The 19277-nt window shown below is 42.8% G+C and overlaps 1 protein-coding gene across 1 annotated transcript in view; it reads right to left on the bottom strand.

The window, feature by feature from the left end:
* The window catches only part of sh3gl2a (SH3 domain containing GRB2 like 2a, endophilin A1), a 31792-nt gene extending 18399 nt beyond the window's left edge, over positions 1 to 13393 (bottom strand). The window contains exon 1 of the mRNA XM_062388879.1: positions 12835 to 13393. Coding sequence (XP_062244863.1) covers positions 12835 to 12879 — 45 coding nt within the window. The 5' untranslated portion in view covers positions 12880 to 13393. The remainder of the gene's footprint in view (positions 1 to 12834) is intronic.
* Between the last annotated feature and the right edge of the window lie 5884 nt (positions 13394 to 19277).

Genomic DNA, 19277 nt, shown 5'->3' with positions numbered 1-19277 from the left:
CTTTTACAAAAATGATGATCCAACATTCTCCACCAATCTCGCGCTGTGATTGGTCGGCTCTGCACGGTGGAGAAAGTAATCAGAGTTCGGAAGTTTGCTGAATTTGTGGTATAACTTTTGTGTTTATGTGCACAAGATTCGGACACATCGTATAACAGTGTGGTCGAGCATAATTCAGCTCAAAGAAACTGTGTATAGTGAGATTATAGGCTTGAATACAATGTTTATTGCTCTTCCTTTGAGAAAAGCTTTCAACTAAAACCTACTCCTGGAAACTGAATTCCTTAGATGAACCAGTCAGGGCTGTGGTTGCACTGGGCAGCTCCCAGGTTTGACTGTACTCAAACTCAACGACAACAACACTTTTGCCTGGAAAATCAAAAATAATGAATAAAACTATAAAGGCCTTTTTTTTTTTCACACTCAAAAGAAGAGGGACTGAATACTCAAAATGTTCTTTCATCCAACTGAAAGTGTTTCTAGATAATGACTATTTGCACAGAGGATCATCCGTTATCATATTCAGCTCATGACATTAAAAAAAACATCTGCATCATTAGATCCAAAGTCTGTCATTCTCATTCATCACCAACCGATTAGAGAGAAGAGCGTGACCCTAAAGCAATGTTTTTATACAGTTAATGATACTTCATCCTCAGTGACTCACCATTCAATCATGACCCCCCCCCACACACACACACACATCAGATGTGAAGCACAACCCACAAACAGCCCGGCAGCTTTCTCCTCCTCTGTGCTCCAGACTGCAATTTCCATTTCAAGTGTAAGTGCGTCCCTCAGACATAATGACTGAACTGAGGCCTGTCGAGGGCTCCACTGATTTCCCTGCACGTAACTGAAAAGTGAGACATTTGATTTATTCCTATGGCTTCACAGTATTCTCATCTTTATGTTAACCCAGCACTGCCTGAGGTAAATCTGCGTGGGCGTAATGACGGTGTTGTCCTGGATAATGAGCAGTGCAGATCTGTATTGATGACGGTTATTAAAGCCCAGTGTCAGTCGCTGCCTCCGACGTGTGCATTGAAACACAGATTCACAACCACATCATTCATCCTTCAGATTATCGTCCAACTACAACGAACATTTAACCAGCTTCAGCTTCCGTTCCCTCCTGATATCGTCCAGTTAATTTAGAACACAATTCAATCGGGTCAATTCAATTTCTGGAAATGCGTTATTGCCGTAGCCAAGAGAGCAGCGACACAGTCTGCACACTAAAGCTAATGTTCTGCGACATCCACACACACATACACACACACACGACACACATACAGCAGCACACAGCCATGCATTATACAGTGAGTGTCTCAGGAGGGTTGCACTTCGTCACCAGTCGATTGGCTCAGCGTGAAGGTTTTCACACACACTCAATCCAGGAATCCAGCAGCCATTTTATAAACCGTCTGCCGTCCTGACTCGTTGTGTGAAAACCACCGTGTGGCCTTTTTTTGATTTGATCATTTCAGTCCCGAGGGAAACGGCGAGGGCGGCTCAGAGGAGACGCCGGCACGTGTTCCCTCGCTGGGTTGGTTCTTCTGAGGCCGTGTTTGACCTTTTACACAAACTGGTCACACACACACACACACACACACACACACACAAAGAGGAGAGACAGTGATGTTTGACCTGAGGTTTCACGTAGGTAATGAGTTAAAGCCTTTAATGCAAAAATGCAACGGGAACACCATAAGATGAGGTGATCAGACGACCGTTAATCAATAATCAATAACAGAGCCCAATCTTAATATGAAAGACAACAAGCAGACGACATCTGTCATCTGAGAAAATAATCTGACTCCAACTGTAAAGTGTATAACCAAAAGCTCAAATGTGGTTTTCTTGTGTGCAATGCAAAGCGTTGTGTGGGTACAATATATAAACATAAAGGGTCCATACTATATACTGTAATTTAAATAAACATTGGACATATTTATAAATAAATAATAAACACATTAGAAAAGAGATATGTTGAATACTATGAGAGGGACATGCAGCAGAAGCAGGGGAACGTATGTGTGTCAGCTCGTCTGCAGACAGACTGACAGGATGTGGTCAGTGAGCGAGCAGGAAACACAAACACACACAAAACGACTCATACAAACAAACAAACGCTGAAGATTCATCATCACTGATGAAGATAAATATCTTTTACTTTTAAACTTCCAGCACAATGATGGATCCTGGGAGAAAAAAAAGCAGCCGCGCATTTAGACCAAAATCAATAAAAACAAACAAAAACAAACGTAACCCCCCCGAACCACGAGCACAGACATTCAATCAAACTGCAGCAGCCCCGCCCCCAAATAAACAACAACATTAATACATCCAGTGACCCTGTTAAAAGGGGAGAAAATTGAAAAGCCTCAGCAGACCAACGTTCTCTATGATTAGATTTCCTGTTCCATGAACAAGGTCACGACAGAAGGGTACAGACACAGCACAGACGAAATGACACCCAGGATATCGACGGAGACCACTCAACCCTCACATTCTATAGAGGAGAGACGTGTGCAGAGGAATGTACACCAGGTGTCTGAATATTTGAAATATCAATATATAATGTACGTATTCGACTTATTTCACAATTTGCCGATAATGAAAATAATAATGTTCCTGTTTTAAAAGGAAATAAAAATGCTACATTAAATAAGCTGCAGGAAGATATTTACAAAGTGTTGTGAAAATCCAACTGAGGAAACTAAACAGCCTCAGACCTCATCTCTTCATAATGTCTGTTTATCAATATATCAGATTGGAAATCTGCTTCTGTCAATATCTCTGAGTTCTGTGTATAATGAGACAAAACAACTGCAAGATGAACTCATTATATAACAGAGTATTAGTCATTTCTATTTAAATCTTTTAGATCAAACGCCTCCTCATGAGTTTAGAATTTTCACTTAGTGTTTGATAATCAAATACAAGTTAAATACTTTCAGGATAATGTTAAGATTTGATTGGGCCTGTGTTACTGTTGTGACCTTTAATAGATTCAATATTTGATTCAACAAGAAGGTTTAGTCAATAATGAAAATGGCTGCAGGACCAAATACATGAATAAACAGTGTAGTGTTGTCTTGAATATATTTTCAATGTTCAAGTAGTGATATATTACACATGATGTTGGTATATGTTCACATTCTAATTGAAGGGTAATTAAAGGTGGAAGTGAAGTCCTGCCCAAACAAATCAGATGAATAACTTCACTGTAGCTTGAAACATTCATCTTAGAGAAGGACAGTGTTTAATATGTATTCTTTACTTGATGTATTTTATGCAGACACACACATTCACCTTAAAGCAAAAACAATATGAATTCTAATCCGAGTGATGTTCTCCTTTAAACACTTCCGTCATACGTCACATGAAGCGTGTTCAGCAGGGAGGACTTTGTTTACCACTCAGCCTGTGGCTCTAATGCAAGAGACGCTGGAGACGCTTGTTTACACAAAGCAGCAGCATGATTGAATTAATCGTTGTTAAACATTAATATAAGCACATAATCGGATGTGTTTACTGATGATGAATTTCTATTTATCATACACATTATCTTTGTAATACAGAGCTTTTATTCTTTGTTTTTGCCTTAAAATTATCATTATAACATTTTCTTTCACTGTAGGAAAAGAGGTAAATTAAAAGTACTGGGACACTTTGAAAGTCACATGTCAGCAGTCACATGCCCAGATGAACTCAGATAAAAATACTACTCCGATTAAAACAGCGAAGAAGAGTCTTAAAACCTCTGACCCCAAACCAAGGTACATTTGGCGGTCTGGTCCGGCACATGAGGCACGTTTCACAGATTACCACTGCAGCGCTCTCATTCTAACACACACACACGTGCGCGCACACACAAACACACACAGCTCCAATATAATGCAAAGTCACTGTGCTCTGATTAATCTGAGTATAATCCCCGACAAGCTATTCGGTCTCAGCTCTGCAGTTGGCGTGAGGACTTCACTGTGGGTGTCCACGGCTGAGATCACATGACATGGTTATCTTCTTCATGCACGCTGTCCGCCATGAGGACGACTGGAGACCCAGTTGTTTCAGCAGACGTGTTAACACAATGAAGCACGTCCTGTTCCCTCCTTCCTCTCTTTACTGGACCTCCACCAGCCAAAATTAGGCATCAGACTGAGCGATGCTACAGCTGCCTGAGAGCACCGCCTGCACTCCTCTTTTGTTCCCAGCATCCTCCTCTTCTCTCCACTTAAACCCCATTACTTCCTGCTCTCATGTCTTCCCGCTCTCTGCCCCCCTTCCCCCCTTCCCCCCCTCCATCCTCTTCCGACCCGAATGGGAGTCTTTCCTACAGTGCGCACGTGGCAGTGCATCATTCTGTGTTACTATTTAAAGCCGTGCTTGTAGAGCGGATCAATGGACGACTATCCTGCTGCACCACTTTGATCCAGACTGACTGACGACCTCATACCTTTACAATTAAATTAGTCCTATTATTAGAACCATTGAGTTTTCTTCCATAGTCAGTTGGTCCTCGAGGGGCGTCGACGATCTGCCTCCAGCTGGGCCTGTCCTCAGATCTCCCCCTGTCAGACCCATCTCCCTGCTCAGCCATCACAAGTTCACCACCATTTTGTTTTTAGGCCAACTTGTTTGTGTTTTCCAGGCGGTGTCCCCCTTCGGTTGGTCTTCACCCACGCTGATGTTTATGTTTGTTGGTTTATTTGTTCACTGCAGTAGATAAGTCTGTGCGATGGTTTCATGGTCATATCATTGGTTCCAGTTATTTCCATTTAAATTGCTCATATTAATCATACTATAAAGAAAACACTGATCGTACGAGAGGACGTCATTTTTTAAAAGCAGACAGGAATGGAAAACCAAAGGATCCGCCCTGTTTTTCCTCCATTAGTTACGTCTGATGAATGAAACCTACAAACTAGATGCTCAACACAGGTTCAGAGAATTTCCCTCTTCCAGCCCTAAGCCCTCGCCTGTCTCCCCTGCAGTGGTTGATGCCCAGAATATTTAATGTACCAATCCTGAATAAAACATCAACCATGGCCTGAATACTGATGCTGAGAGAGGAGGGTCGAGGAAGAAGGGTGTAGAAGAGAGGAAGAGAAGAACGCACCGACGGTAACGAACGTCAGATCAACGTCTATAGACCCCAACGCTTTCATCCCTCGTTTTTCATCTCTGACTGATATGAAACGGGCCAAACATCCATTCACAGTTTAGTTTTCTGAATGAGGACGTTGAATGAGTTAACCTCACCAGTGCTCCCATAGCTTCTCTCTCTCTCTCTCTCTCTCTGGACAGATTTCAACCCTCTGGCTACTGCGTGTCGCCTCTTGTCAAAAAAAGGATGTGTATTCGAAGTCCCTCCTCCTTCTATTCAGTGGTTTAAATAGATCTCCGTGATTCATAGAGACGTACAGTGTGTCAGACGTCTCGCTGTGTAGTTTCTGGCAACACCTCAGACAGCATAAGTCACGTTTACATCCTGCTGGAGACAAACTCGTTGTTGCAAAGTTCTCTCGAGGATTTATATCCTGTCAGGGAAATGAGTGATGATATGTGTAGGAGTAAGAGGGAGCGAGGTGACATGTTGTATGCTCACTAGACAAAAAAACTTCCTTAATATATAGTTAAAAACGTGCCAGAAAACCAGTGAAAGATTTAACTGTTTGAAAACCTGGGGAAGGGAGCAGCCGTCAGGAGCCTGCTTCAGATACCTGAGAAAGTTTTGCTGTTTACACGGAATAAAATATGTGTTTGTTTAACAAGACCAAGCAAAGGACAGAGGAGCAGCCGGGGAAACGTCTCCTGCTGGGACACATTCCTGAATAAAGGGCTCGACTGTGTTGAGTCCAAACTTCTTTTTAGGCCGCGAGGGAAATAATAAGGAAAAGTGAAGAGTAATGGAAGCAGCGTGAAGGAAGGAAAATAAATCCGGATAAAGGTTGGGAGGGACACTGCTGCTGGACTCCATCCAGGGCAGCATCACTTTTTGCTGCATTGCCGATCCATACTTGGACCGAGGGACAAGGACATTTAATTCTGAGGGGACGACTTGGATGGTGTGTTTTTATCTTCTGACTCACATGGCTCCGTCGAGCATATCTAATGATTCTGTACATCACGATTTATATTGAAAGGTCAAATGTCAGCATGGAGTGTGACACATATATAGAGAGAGGCACAGAGTAAGGGTAGGAGTGTGGAGGTGTAATAAATGCTGTAATCATCAATTAACCAAACATCCTCATTTAAAGATTTTATACTCACATTTCATTTTCCCAACAAATTTTTTATCATTTTAACTTCTGAAGAATAATTTGTTTATCATATTTACTAGTAATCTGAATTTGGGTTGTGTCTGTTATTTTGAGAAAAACAAAATTAAGAAGATTTATCAAGACGATAAAGGGTAGATTAACTGATAAATAAAACAGTTGCTAGTCTCAGCCTCACCTAGAATTATTAATAAAACATAAAAAAAAACAAAGCCTGGTTTAAAATCACCAAATGATGCTCAGTAGAAGTGTCTGGTGGAGAAATGAGATCCCTTCCGATCTGTTCTCTCAGAGTTTGACCCGGCTCCTTCCGTCCTCCTGCTCCTCTCAGCATCAGGATCTCTCCGCTGGGTTCCCCCTCCCTCTCTGCCACTCCCTGTACCTGCTCACGGCTGCTCTCCTTCTCCCCCCCCTCCCCCACGCTCGTCTTCTCTTACCGAGCTTTCCTTGCTCCACTCTTTTTTTTCGTCCCTCCCTCCCGCCCCATCTGTTATCTCCCAGCTGGATCTGCTCTACGCTGCACTGCAGCAGGCCGAGCGGGGATCCAGGCTGAATGAGTCACCCACTCACAATCTGCTGCCCCAAAGCCCCGCAGGCGGCAGCCACGTCCAAAAGACCCCGCTGCGGTCCGCGGGGATGCACGGATCTGCACTGATGCCCACTCACATGCACGCTTGCACACTGCATGCCCCCTTTTTCTGAGGGAAGAAAATGCCGGAAATGCCTGCACGTGCACACACATAGATAAAGGATTAAACCTAAATGGACCAATGATACAAATTTCTACATAACTAACTAATTACTTGGCTTTAAACTACAGCCTGGAATGAGACGGTTTCCGGTTGACTAATCAAAATGCTGCACACAAGACGGTGGACTTCACAGGGATAAGACATGCAGAGCTGGTATTAGTATTCAGGCCACATGCAGGGAAACCTCATGGAGAACCAAGGCTGACTGCAAAATAAAGGATTACTGCTCCACTCTCCACTGTAAGAAACGCACCCTGACCAGATTTGATCACTGCATCATGATTCTACAACAACAGAAGTAATAGTATCCACACACAACAGGCACACACATGCACATTGCAGCTGCAGAATTGTGACAGATTTGTTTACATCCAGACCACAAGGACACAAAGCTTCACGCTGCTCATACAGATGTTTCCTAAAAACATGTGTTTTTTCCAGCTTTTCTCAGAAACATGTGAAAATAGCAGAAGAACTCATTTCCAAAAGGGAATCGAAACGGCTTCTTAAAGTGTGAAATGTCTAAACAATCAGTTTTTTCATTTAAAGGTTTTCACAGGTTGGGTTTAATTTGGGCTGTTTGCAAAATACTAATTCATAATTGTGTAATAATCACAGAGAGAAATTAAATGAGGTTACTGAATCTGTTTTTTTACACCTTTATTAAAGAGCAAGGTCTTCTAATTTAGGAGCAGGAGCTATAGAGGATTTCTCTTCCACTCTTGGATTTTATTTTGTACAGCAAGTTTGTAGCAATTAACAAACCAATGAACCAGAATGACAGGTGTAGTGTTGACAGAATTGTCTCGTCCTGATTATAATAACAAGGGTGTGGAGGACTCCACTGCGGGAACCTTGTTAAATGAACCCCCTGTACGATACTCTCAAAGAAGTACAGCTTTAATAAAATGTAAGCATATAGAAAAAGCATCCAAAATTCATCCCTGTGTTTAGGTTTTATAATAAATATCTCAGTATGTCATATTAAAGTTAAAACACTCTATATAGCCCTTTAAGTTTTGATCTGCAGTCTAGATCTCAGCTGAAAACATGGTTACAGAGTATATTTAGCAAACATAATAATACTAAATATTGAAGTAAAACTTAAAGTAAGATTTCTAGACGATGACTCTCTCGCACAGTCTTGTTGTGATTTGCGAGCACTGGGCTGTCCTCAGTATCTGAAGCAGCAGTCGTGATGCAAAGACCATTAAATCGACATGGATGAAAAATAATAATCTCTTATTAAAGATGAAATTCAACGCACTGAACTCTAAATCTGTCATAAAAGAACAAAATGAAGCAGTTTATGTATTTATAGGAGGAAACAGCCTCTTTCTGACAGTGACGAGACTGACGGTCGTGTTATCTGGAGAAGCTGCGACACAAACTCCCCAAAGACGCTTCTCTCTGTTTCCTGTCTCTCACTCTCTCTGCCACACTTTCTCTAGCGTTCCTGCCATCGTCTTCATCTCCTCTGTCTCTACTGCAGTTTCCATTTAATGAACACACTCGAGCCTCCCTGCTGCTTCCAGAACATGCTTCCTCCAGCCTTAGAAGAAATACAGCTGCTATTCAAACAAGGCGTTGATAAAAAATAAAAACAACAAGCTGGTGAGAGCTGCATTGAGCAGTTTACTCTCTTTCTGAAGCATTGGCTGAGTGGACGTTGGAGCCCCAAATGAAAAACCCTCATCACATTAACCTGCTCACATGCACACCCCCGACGAGCTGCAGAGCTCAACACACACTCGACTCTCTTCCTGGGCACAGACGCTTCATGTCAGAAGCATCTGCTCAAAACGTGACTCATTTGACTCTGAGGCGAAGTTGCCTTGTGACGTAACAAGCAAGCGTAATTTTTTTTTAAATCGTGCGTTTAAAATACAGATTATTTCTGTGCTTTACACAGATTATGTCGAGTTGTGTCTCTTTATCAGAGGGTCCATGGTGAGACGAGCGATGGATTTCTTGGCTAATGAACAAATACATCTTTAAAAAATGCCATTTGTTGTGGACCTGCTGGGTTTTACCCTTCATGCCTCCTGCTTCATCCCTTTTTCTTTTTTTTTTTTAATGGCAGCTCGGAGCCCCGGTGTCCTTGGATGAGAGAGAGATGTCTTCTGTCAGGGAAAAGTGTGGCTGTGTGACATAAATTACCGTGATGTATGTGAGAAGGTGAAACTGAGGTTGGGTGAATGTATGTGTGTGAGAATCTCATCAAATCCCAGCAAGTCCAATTTGCATTCTGCCTTTTTATGAGCCGCTCCTCTCACATGAGTCCATAAAGTCTTTTAATGAAGAAATGCAGCAACGTGCACACGATGAGGATTTTCTGTCTCTGACACAGCAGCTGATGTACACTTGACTTCAGACTAAGCTGCACGGCCAATTAGCAACTAGTGCCACAGAGGCCCATCTGCTCCGATCTACATACAAACCAGTTTGATGGTACTGGGGCTCAATTTGTTCAAATTAGATATCTTGCCTAAATTTAGACATTAAGACAAGGAAGCCATTTTCTGTTCTGTTACTAGGGGTGCGAGCATAATAACAATATATATTTGTCAACATTCAGAGACTATACTATAATAGGACTATTCTAAAGCAAATTTTCCTCGGGTCAAAAACCAGCCACAAACATCTGGCCTGTTCTGAAAAGGGCGATGGATTCAATCTGTGTTCACTCCCTCGTCAAACGCCTCTGCAGTAGACACAGGCTTTATCGGCTTAGAGCTGCAGTGATGGAAACGTGACACCAGGGTGAGCGTGCTAATTTGTCTGACAGCGGGTGAAGGAGCTTCTCTGTTTTTGGTGCGTTTCTGATGTGGAATATGGCGCACCGGGAAAAAAGCAGAAAGGCTCCTCTGCTGGCAAGCAGAAGAGTCAATCGCACCTTTTCAGTGGGTTTAACTGAGTGTGAGGTATACGGTATCTATTCCTATAATGTCTGGGTAATGTCGAAAATCTGTATTTCTTAGAAAATGTACAGTATAATTCAATATATATACATTGTTAAAGAAATGTACACATACTGTGATAGAGGATCTCATCTAAGATAACGACTAATTATTATTTTCATTACTGAAGAATGTGTGGACCATTTTCTAAAGGTTCATCACATCCATCCTTGTTAACATAGTCAAACATCACATCTGATGATCTGATGACATTTTGCCTGTAAACTGAATGTATTCGGTTTGCAACACTAGAGAAACAGGAAATCCTCACACTGCAGAAACTGCAAGCAGAACGTTTTCTAGCTCGACTTCCTTGAAAAAACACGATTTAAATCATTCATCAAAAATAATTGCAGCTTCATTTTCTGTCCATCTGCTATTTGATTGATTAACTTATTATTGCAGCTCTAATTTCCTCCGAGTCCCCCCCCCCCCCCGCTACGCCGAGTCGTGACAATGAGAGAAGAGCCGGAAATCGGACATCTTGTGCCGTCAATGCAGATCCTCATTCTGCCAAATCACCAACCGATTCGGATAAATCCCTGGTTTCAGCCCTTTAATCTCCTGAACTCTCTTCATGCGTTGCGAAGGCTGGTGGGGGGTCTTGCTACAGTATAGTTTAACAATGTGTGTGTATGGTGTGTGTGTGTGTGTGTGTGTGTGTGTGTGCAAGTAGCCAGATTGCTGGGTCACTACCTACAGTAAATTCAAGTCTGGGCCTGGATTACAGAGCTGTGGCACAGGAACAGAGGGATTGAAGAGAGCCTTCTGCCACTGGGAGTCTGGGGAAGAAGACAAGGGGTGTGTGTGTGTGTGTGTGTGTGTGTGTGTGAGAGTTGGGGGCTGTTAGATTTATGTGTTGCGGTGGGGGGGTAATGTTGAGGAACAGACAGAGGGAGACCACAGAGACAGCTTTCTGAGCCTAGAGCTAACCTAATAGCATTGGGAATAAAACTGAGTAATGACGACCGGGCTGTGTTTTCACACACTCAACCACACCTCCTCCACACGAGAGCCACATAACTGTATGCATATTTACAGATAAAGATGCTGATATGCACACACACCCTCCCCCCATAACTGTCTCTCTCTCTCACACACCTACACGCACACACACACACACACACATACACTTGAGGCAGTGGATGAACATCTGCAGGAGGAGAGAGGCCTCAGCGAATGGCTGACAATAGACTCATCACACAGAGTTATCACAATCTGTGAAGCCCCATGTGAGCCGCTGTCTTATTTCAATCTGGTCAAATGAGCTCCTGATTAAAACTGAGAAGTGTTGACGACCATTTCCAATTATAAGTTTGTATTCAGTGCCAGGGTGGGGGGGGTGGGGCACTAGCCACTGATTGGCCACTGTCCTGTCAGTGGTTGTTTTTTTATTAATCTAGTCTTGTAGTGCTTCAATCGTCAGTGTCTCACATGTCAATCTGTTAACATTGATCTTAATAACTAATGGCAGCATGAGTTGACTCTATTGTGTCACCAGATTTGACCCCAGCATGGGGGAATGAGCTCCTGTCCTTGTGAACTGCTGCAAACTTAATCTCAGTTATTCTGGTCAAACGTGTACCGACACTGACCTTCAGCAGACGGGACATTATTAGTGTTACAGCTCAGTCAGCACTCTCTCCCCCGATCTCTGTCGATTACACACAGAGATGAGGAGTGGTGCAAACTGGGAGCTGGGACGAAGGCCGGCAGGGTGAACTGGAATAAAGGGGATAGGGGGACTTATAAGAGCATGTGTGTGTGTGAGTCAGCCATGGCTCTAGGTGTCCTGCTGTGTGGGTCTTGAGGCTGATTGTCAGCGTCCCTGTGACTCACCCAAAGAAACCAACAACCTCCCTCACACACGCCTGGAGCTCTCAGCCGACACCGGAAATAAAAGCCACAGTTAATGGCGAGCATCGGGGACAGGATCTGTTCACACAGGCCTTCAGCCATCAAGGTCCCATGGAGGAGCACTGGTGATCTATGGCATCTTCTGTGATTGGCTCCATAGCTAATGATGGATAACATGTCTGATATCTGGGGAATAGCATATCAAGGACACTAAGATTGATGGGATGAGTTTGGAGCTGCAGCCAAATGAACATGGAGCTGAAAATATTCACGACAACTGTTTTTCACATGTGAAATTCAGCGGATGACTCCGTTTTAGAGGGCGGGGGGGGCATGTTTTAATTCTTTAATGGACGTTATGCGCGTTTAGAGGGCGCTGGGGTCATGGCGTGCCTCTACTGCTCCAGGAGCGGATTTCCGCCAAGACGCACTTAACGGTTACATAACACGGTGCTCGGTGGAGCTCCTACCGCGGTCGGTAAAACAGAAACACTCGTCTGAAACCGTGTTTTCGTGCAGCGACACCCGCAGCTCGGATGCTGTTCCACTGCGGGGAATGTCATCTGAAGGGTACCGAGAGGAGCTGACGTCCCCGGCATCCCCACCAACACCGCGCCGTCGAGCCATCCGCCTCCCACGGACACGACCTCGATTCAAACATCGATTATGCGCCAAATAACCACGAGAGTATCGACCCGAAGGCTGCAGAGTACGCGAGTCATAAATTACTCCGTTGGTGCATTGCTGCAGCGCGCAGCTCTTTACAATGGAGCACGTTTCAGCACCAGGGCTGCATCTGAACCAGAGGTGATGGAGCAACACGCGAGCTGCAACACGATGGATTCATTTCTAAGCATTAAGAAGCTGAATCAAACCCGCTCCTCTAAATCAGCCCAGTAGGAAGATGTGCCGTGATCAGGGACCCCCCCCCCACACACACACACTCACACACTCCCCACCCCCTCTTCTTACCTGAGTGGCTTTGTGGAATTGCTTCTTCAGCCCCGCTACAGACATGATGGCGGATAGTCGGTGGCTCTAGCTTGTGGGAAGTGTAATGAATAGAATTGCAGGAGTGCAAAGAGGAGAATCTCGGTGCTAATTGTTAGTGGAGATGCTCCTGCAGCAGATTCGAGCCCTGTATTCAATGCGGTGCTCAGCAGAGGGATCTCCTGTGAGAAAGGGGCTGACTAAAGCCCGCTCAGCCGATTGGATGTCAACCCCCCACACGTCTAAAACGGAGCTGACGTCGGAGCCAGCTCCTTTTAAAGCGGCCGCCGCCTCCACTACACGACCGCTGCTGTAGAGGAAAGGCCGAGGTATTTCTGATCTAAGCTCGTTCAGTGGAAGGACAAGGACGATGGAGTGGGAGGAGAAGGACCTGGGGGAGATCTTCTATTAGACTAAGACACTGAGACGATGCAGAGAGGGAAGCAAAGATATCTGGTATCTTAACCTTAAAAATATATAGATCAAGATAATGATGGAAGTGATGGTTGCGGATTGTTTCCAAATGATAACTGGAAAAGAAAGGAGGATAGACAGACAGGCACAAAATAAGAAATAACAAAGAAAGAAAGAAAGGAAGAAAGGAAGAAAGGAAGAAAGGAAGAAAGTTTATGGAAGAAAGGAAGAAAGGAAGAACGGTAAAAGGACGAAAGGAAGAAAGAAAGAAAGGAAGAAAGGAAGAAAGGAAGAAAGGAAGAAAGAAAGCAAGGTAAAAAGAAGAAAATAAGAAAGGAAGGAAGAAAGGAAGAAAGGCAGAAAGGCAGAAAGGTAAAAGGAAGAAAGGAAGAAAGGTAAAAGGAAGAAAGGAACAAAGAAAGAAAGAAAGAAAGAAAAAAGAAAGAAAGAAAGGTAAAAGGAAGAAAGGAAGAAAGGAAGAAAGGAAGAAAGGAAGAAAGTTAAAGGAAGAAAGGAGGAAAGGAAGAACGGTAAAAGGAAGAAAGAAAGCAAGTTACAAGGAAGAAAAGAAGAAAAGAAGAAAGGAAGAAAGAAAGCAAGGTAAAAAGAAGAAAGGAAGAAAGGAAGAAAGTTTAAGGAAGAAAGGAAGAAAGAAAGAACGGTAAAAGGAAGAAAGGAAGAAAGAAAGAAAGGTAAAAGGAAGAAAGGAAGAAGGGAAGAAAGGAATAAGGAAGAAAGTTAAAGGAAGACAGGAAGAAAGGAAGAACGGTAAAAGGAAGAAAGGAAGAAAGAAAGAAAGAAAGAAAGGAAGAAAGGAAGTAAGGAAGAAAGGAAGAAGGTTAAAGGAAGAAAGGAAGAAAGGAAGAACGGCAAAAGGAAGAAAGGAAGAAAGAAAGAAAGAAAGAAAGAAAGAAAGGAAGAAAGAAAGGTAAATGGAAGAAAAAAAGGAAGGAAGAAAGGAAGAAAGGAAGAAAGGAAGAAAAGAAGAAAGAAAGGAAGAAAGGAAGAAAGGAAGAAAGAAAGGAAGGAAGGAAGTTTAAGGAAGAAAGGAATAAAGAAAGGTAAAAGGAAGAAAGGAAGAAAGGAAGAAAGGAAGAAAGAAAGCAAGGTAAAAAGAAGAAAGGAAGAAAGGAAGAAAGTTTAAGGAAGAAAGGAAGAAAGAAAGAACGGTAAAAGGAAGAAAGGAAGAAAGAAAGAAAGGTAAAAGGAAGAAAGGAAGAAGGGAAGAAAGGAATAAGGAAGAAAGTTAAAGGAAGACAGGAAGAAAGGAAGAACGGTAAAAGGAAGAAAGGAAGAAAGGAAGAAAGAAAGAAAGAAAGGAAGAAAGGAAGTAAGGAAGAAAGGAAGAAGGTTAAAGGAAGAAAGGAAGAAAGGAAGAAAGGAAGAACGGTAAAAAGAAGAAAGGAAGAAAGGAAGAAAGAAAGAAAGAAAGAAAGAAAGGAAGAAAGAAAGAAAGGTAAAAGGAAGAAAAAAAGGAAGGAAGAAAGGAAGAAAAGAAGAAAAGAAGAAAGAAAGGAAGAAAGGAAGAAAGAAAGGAAGGAAGAAAGTTTAAGGAAGAAAGGATTAAAGAAAGGTAAAAGGAAGAAAGGAAGAAAGGAAGAAAGGAAGAAAGAAACACGGGGTCATATAGAAAGTGTGGTACAGGAACTCAAAGTCAGACTGCATCAAACCAGCACCCTGGACAGCGCCCATCAACCAGGAGACACAAGTCTGAACTCGAACCAGCTCATATTTACATTTACTCACTGACTTTCAACAGAGCCACTTTACAAAATAAAACGTAGTTTACTAACATGGGTTCATTTTTTTAATATAATTGTATTTATGATGAAATTACAACCTGACCCTTGATCCTGTAAAACAGCAACTGACAACACAATCTCACCACTATACCCTCCAGTGTATAGTGTCTTGCTAACAGTGTGTCTTTTAAAATCATGTTGTTGATTGTAACAGTTGTCCACTAATCACTGTGTTGTTTCAATGCACAGCTCTGCACATTGTGGTAAATCAAAACCAAACAAAGTGAAGCAGCCGTTTAGTTTCACTCTCAAACCTATTTCCTGGATAGTTCTGCTAAAACTGCTGTGTCATTTCAATCAGGCACATACGTAAACCTATTTTTCTCCTTGTACCGTTTTGTTTTTGAATTTGTTTTCTCTTAAATAACCTATTGATGTCGTCTTATAATTCTATTTGTCTGAATGGCACCATACGGGCAGGCTTGTTTCTAACTATCCAAATCCTACGTGAGAGTTACAATCGGCTGCTACACATTAAATCCTAAACATGACCCCCTGACTAAGACCAGTTGAATCAGTCTTGTGTTAAAATGGAATAGATGTATTTTTTGACTGTTCTGGTTCCACATTGTGTTTTATTGCTCTGACGCGTTACCTTCTACAGTCATAGTTCATAATCTTTCAAAAAATAAGAATAAAACCAAGGCCGGTGCGTAATAGCATAAAAGGCGTTGGCACTAAGAGGCTACAGTCTAACATGGGGCGATATGCTTAATGTCCAGACTAATTCAATGGGAGTTTGTGGCATTCAGTGGGATTGTGGACATTTGCTCTGCACACACACTAATAGTAAAACTGGATCTAATAACAACAACTCGAACAAGCGATTTTAAAGTTAATGTGCAGCAGCAAATTTCTTCTAGAGACGATTAAGCGACTACATGAATGTGCAGGACAAGTGCAGGCTCTGGCTTTGACTCCAAGCTGAGAAGTCACCTGCACACACTTGTCTGCTCAGCCCCTCGACGCCAGATGGCCGGTCGATTGTTGTGGGAGGATTTTGGGAAGAGAGCCAGAGACGCAGCGCATATGGCCTCTGATACACGTCCAGCAACCTGGCTATTATTATGTCCAAAAAATAACTAAAAGGTGTTTTCATGGAGGCAATAAGGAAGGAAACAAACAAAAGAATCAATGAAATCTGAAGCCATTATCATTATACATATAGCACAGTTATGGAAGGTTTCATTATAATTCTAAAACTTATATTATTATATTCACCTCCTCATTTCAAATGTTAAGTAAACCCTTGATCCAGTCATTTGTTTTGATATGTAGGTGATGAGATGCAAACATGAGTGTGTACATTGTAAAAGTCTACCGTTACTAACATGTGTAGGAATGTGTACACAGACTGTGTAAACAATGTGAGTGTATGTTCACTTTCATAATGCAAAGCTATACATGTTCCTGCAGCTGCTTGTTCAATGCAAAGTGGACTGGGAGGAATTTACAAGATGTGAGTGTGTGTACACATCAACTTAAAAAAGATATTTATACATAGATAATACTCTCACACAGCATGAACAGAAGACACCTGCTTTAACAGCGTGAGGAACATTTTTGATGGTAGTGGCGCCATCCTCTGGTGAATGTCTCAACATGCAGCCAGACATAATGAATGGAAAAAGAAAACCCGGATTTTCTATCGTGGATCGATCTATAACAAAGACCTCAAACAAAACATGGCACTTTCAGCGAAACATCAAAAGGCCAACCTGAACACGTGCCACTGACATCATTTCCTTTAGGTCCCAGTTCCACTCACACACAGCTGACGTCACCATGGTCCATGGATCTATGGCAAGAAAAGAACATCTTTTAGTTCAACTTTCAAAAATATATTACCAATTGATATTATATTTATTTGTGTATGCTTTATAGTGTTATGTGTCTGTCCACAGCTTAGTGATGTGTAATACCGATAACAAACTATGAAGTTTTGCTACCATCTAGTGGTCAGACATGATACAGCACTGATGATAAACAGCAGAACCCAGTGAGGTGCATTACTCCCAAAGATAAACATCCAGACAGGGCTTCATCAGATGCACCGTGGCAGCACATTCCATTCAAACATCCACTTTGTCTGAGCAGCTGCTGAACAGAGCAAGTATGAGCGATACATCAAACTGACCTGAGTGCAGTTGCCTTTGCTCGGTTTTCTTTCTGTTTGGCCTCGGCTTGCAGCTCTGATGAAGTGCTCGGCCCCACGGCTCAGTAAGCTGCGTGTGCGTGGCCCGGGGTGAGCGTCCATTTGTCTCAAGTCAGGAGACGATAAATCTCACCTGCGCCGCACAGACAGACGGAGGCTGAGCTCCAGTGAAAGATGAGATTGTTGCCATTACCTTTATTACACCTGCCACTGGTCTCATCTTGGTCATCAGTGCTGAGACGGTGGGAGTTTCTGTTTCACACATCAGTAGCTCATTCATGTACAGAGAGGGGGCGTTTCCACATGGAACACTGATACCTTCTATTGTACATTGTACAATAGAATGATAGACTTCAAACATATATAATCTTGCAATGTCATCAGTCATGTGATGTTTTCTGGGGTAATTGTTTTTTTTCGGGTCTTTGGACTTTCCTCTCCCTCACCCAGGTGACCTTGTTGAGCCCTGGCTTGTGTCCACCTGGGCCTGACTCACCCAGGTCCTCCTCCCTTGACGCCCAGCCACCTTGAATCACCTTCTGGGGTCTCCGTGGCACTACTGGCCCCTGTGATGCCGGCATGTTGCATAGGTCCTGCAGAGAGACTTCCCTCTAAACCACTTATAGCTTTCTGATGTATGTTTGGTGCTGAAAAATAGATAAGCTTCAATCTAAGTCAAAAATATTCCTCACCTGTAGATCCCCATTCATCAATATTAATATAACATATCTATCAATCCGATTTTCCATCCTTCCCTCCTAGCAGCTCATGTCCAACCTGAGGGGGCTACGCACCATTTTCCTTCAGGGCAGCAAGGCTGTAGACTCACAAGTGCTGGCTCTCAATTCGACTGGGGGAGGGGTCACAATCTAATGAGATCATCAGCAAATAATGTTATTAGGAGAATAACATTATTTTTGAAAGACACTGTTACCAACAATCTGCTTATTGCAAACTGCTCTTCAAACGTTTATACAACAACTGGATCATGTTAACCTATATTCCCAGTAAATCCTGTAAGTGAAACCATGAATTTTTATCGTAAGATTTGTCCAACTTCATTCTACATACAGTAAATGCAGCTTGACTACTTTAACCTCTATGACCCCGGTTGTGTCTAGAGGACCAGCTCTCTTCAGTTGTAGTATTTGCATTTCCATCTGGCACATCATTCTTCCAGCACTCTGGTCTAAACATTCCTATAAAAACACAGTGGCCCTCCCTCGAGCCTGTGTTTGGTTTGTCTGCTCCGGGCTTCTGTAGAAACAGGACAGTGCGACAGGCTCTGTGGACGAGGACCTGCTACCTCTGTGGATACGCCGGGACTCATTCTGAGATAATGAAAACACAATGATTTGTATTTACGAATAATTATGCACTAGAGAAAACATAATCATGAATATAATTAGAAAAATGAATTTTATTTCAGCCAATAATTCTCTTAAATCCCAACTGTGGTCCTTTCAACCATCACCTATGAACTCAGTGACTGTGAAGGAGTTTACCAGCAGACTAGTGGCCTTTGGAGCCTTGCAGGGGATCTAGGGTCATTATTTGGAAACAGGTTAAGCCAGAAGCTCAGACACTACAGGACCTAGAAGGATGGCTGCTCCTCTGCCACGGTGAAAGGAGGCTCTTCAGTCCAGTTCTGCTCAGGACACCTCTACAGGTTACAGGATAACCTTGGGATCCTTAATTATCTCAATGAATTGTTTAGGTTAATGTTAACCGTCCATTTACCACGGCCATTTTACCGAGAACAACAGTCTCTTTTAATGCTCATCAGCACCTGCTCACCTTGCACTGTCTGCATCTGTCAAACCTGCGATTCAAATTTCCCTAGTTGTTAAAACAAAACCCAAAAGAAATGGACATCTCTTTTTTTTTATGTTAATCCTTTAAACGTTCGAAAAATGGTTGTGTTTATAGTTCATCATTAACAAAGCCCCGGACAACTGGCTGCGATGGTGTGCCGTGTGTGGGAGGACTCGCTGTGACGGAGGACCAGGGGTCATTTGTCACACATATGCCAGTCATGCCGCTGGAGACGAACA

Source organism: Platichthys flesus, chromosome 5, assembly GCF_949316205.1.
Source record: "Platichthys flesus chromosome 5, fPlaFle2.1, whole genome shotgun sequence".
Taxonomy (NCBI): domain Eukaryota; kingdom Metazoa; phylum Chordata; class Actinopteri; order Pleuronectiformes; family Pleuronectidae; genus Platichthys; species Platichthys flesus.
Note: the sequence above shows the minus strand (reverse complement) of the source record. Positions and strands in the feature narration are given on the sequence as shown.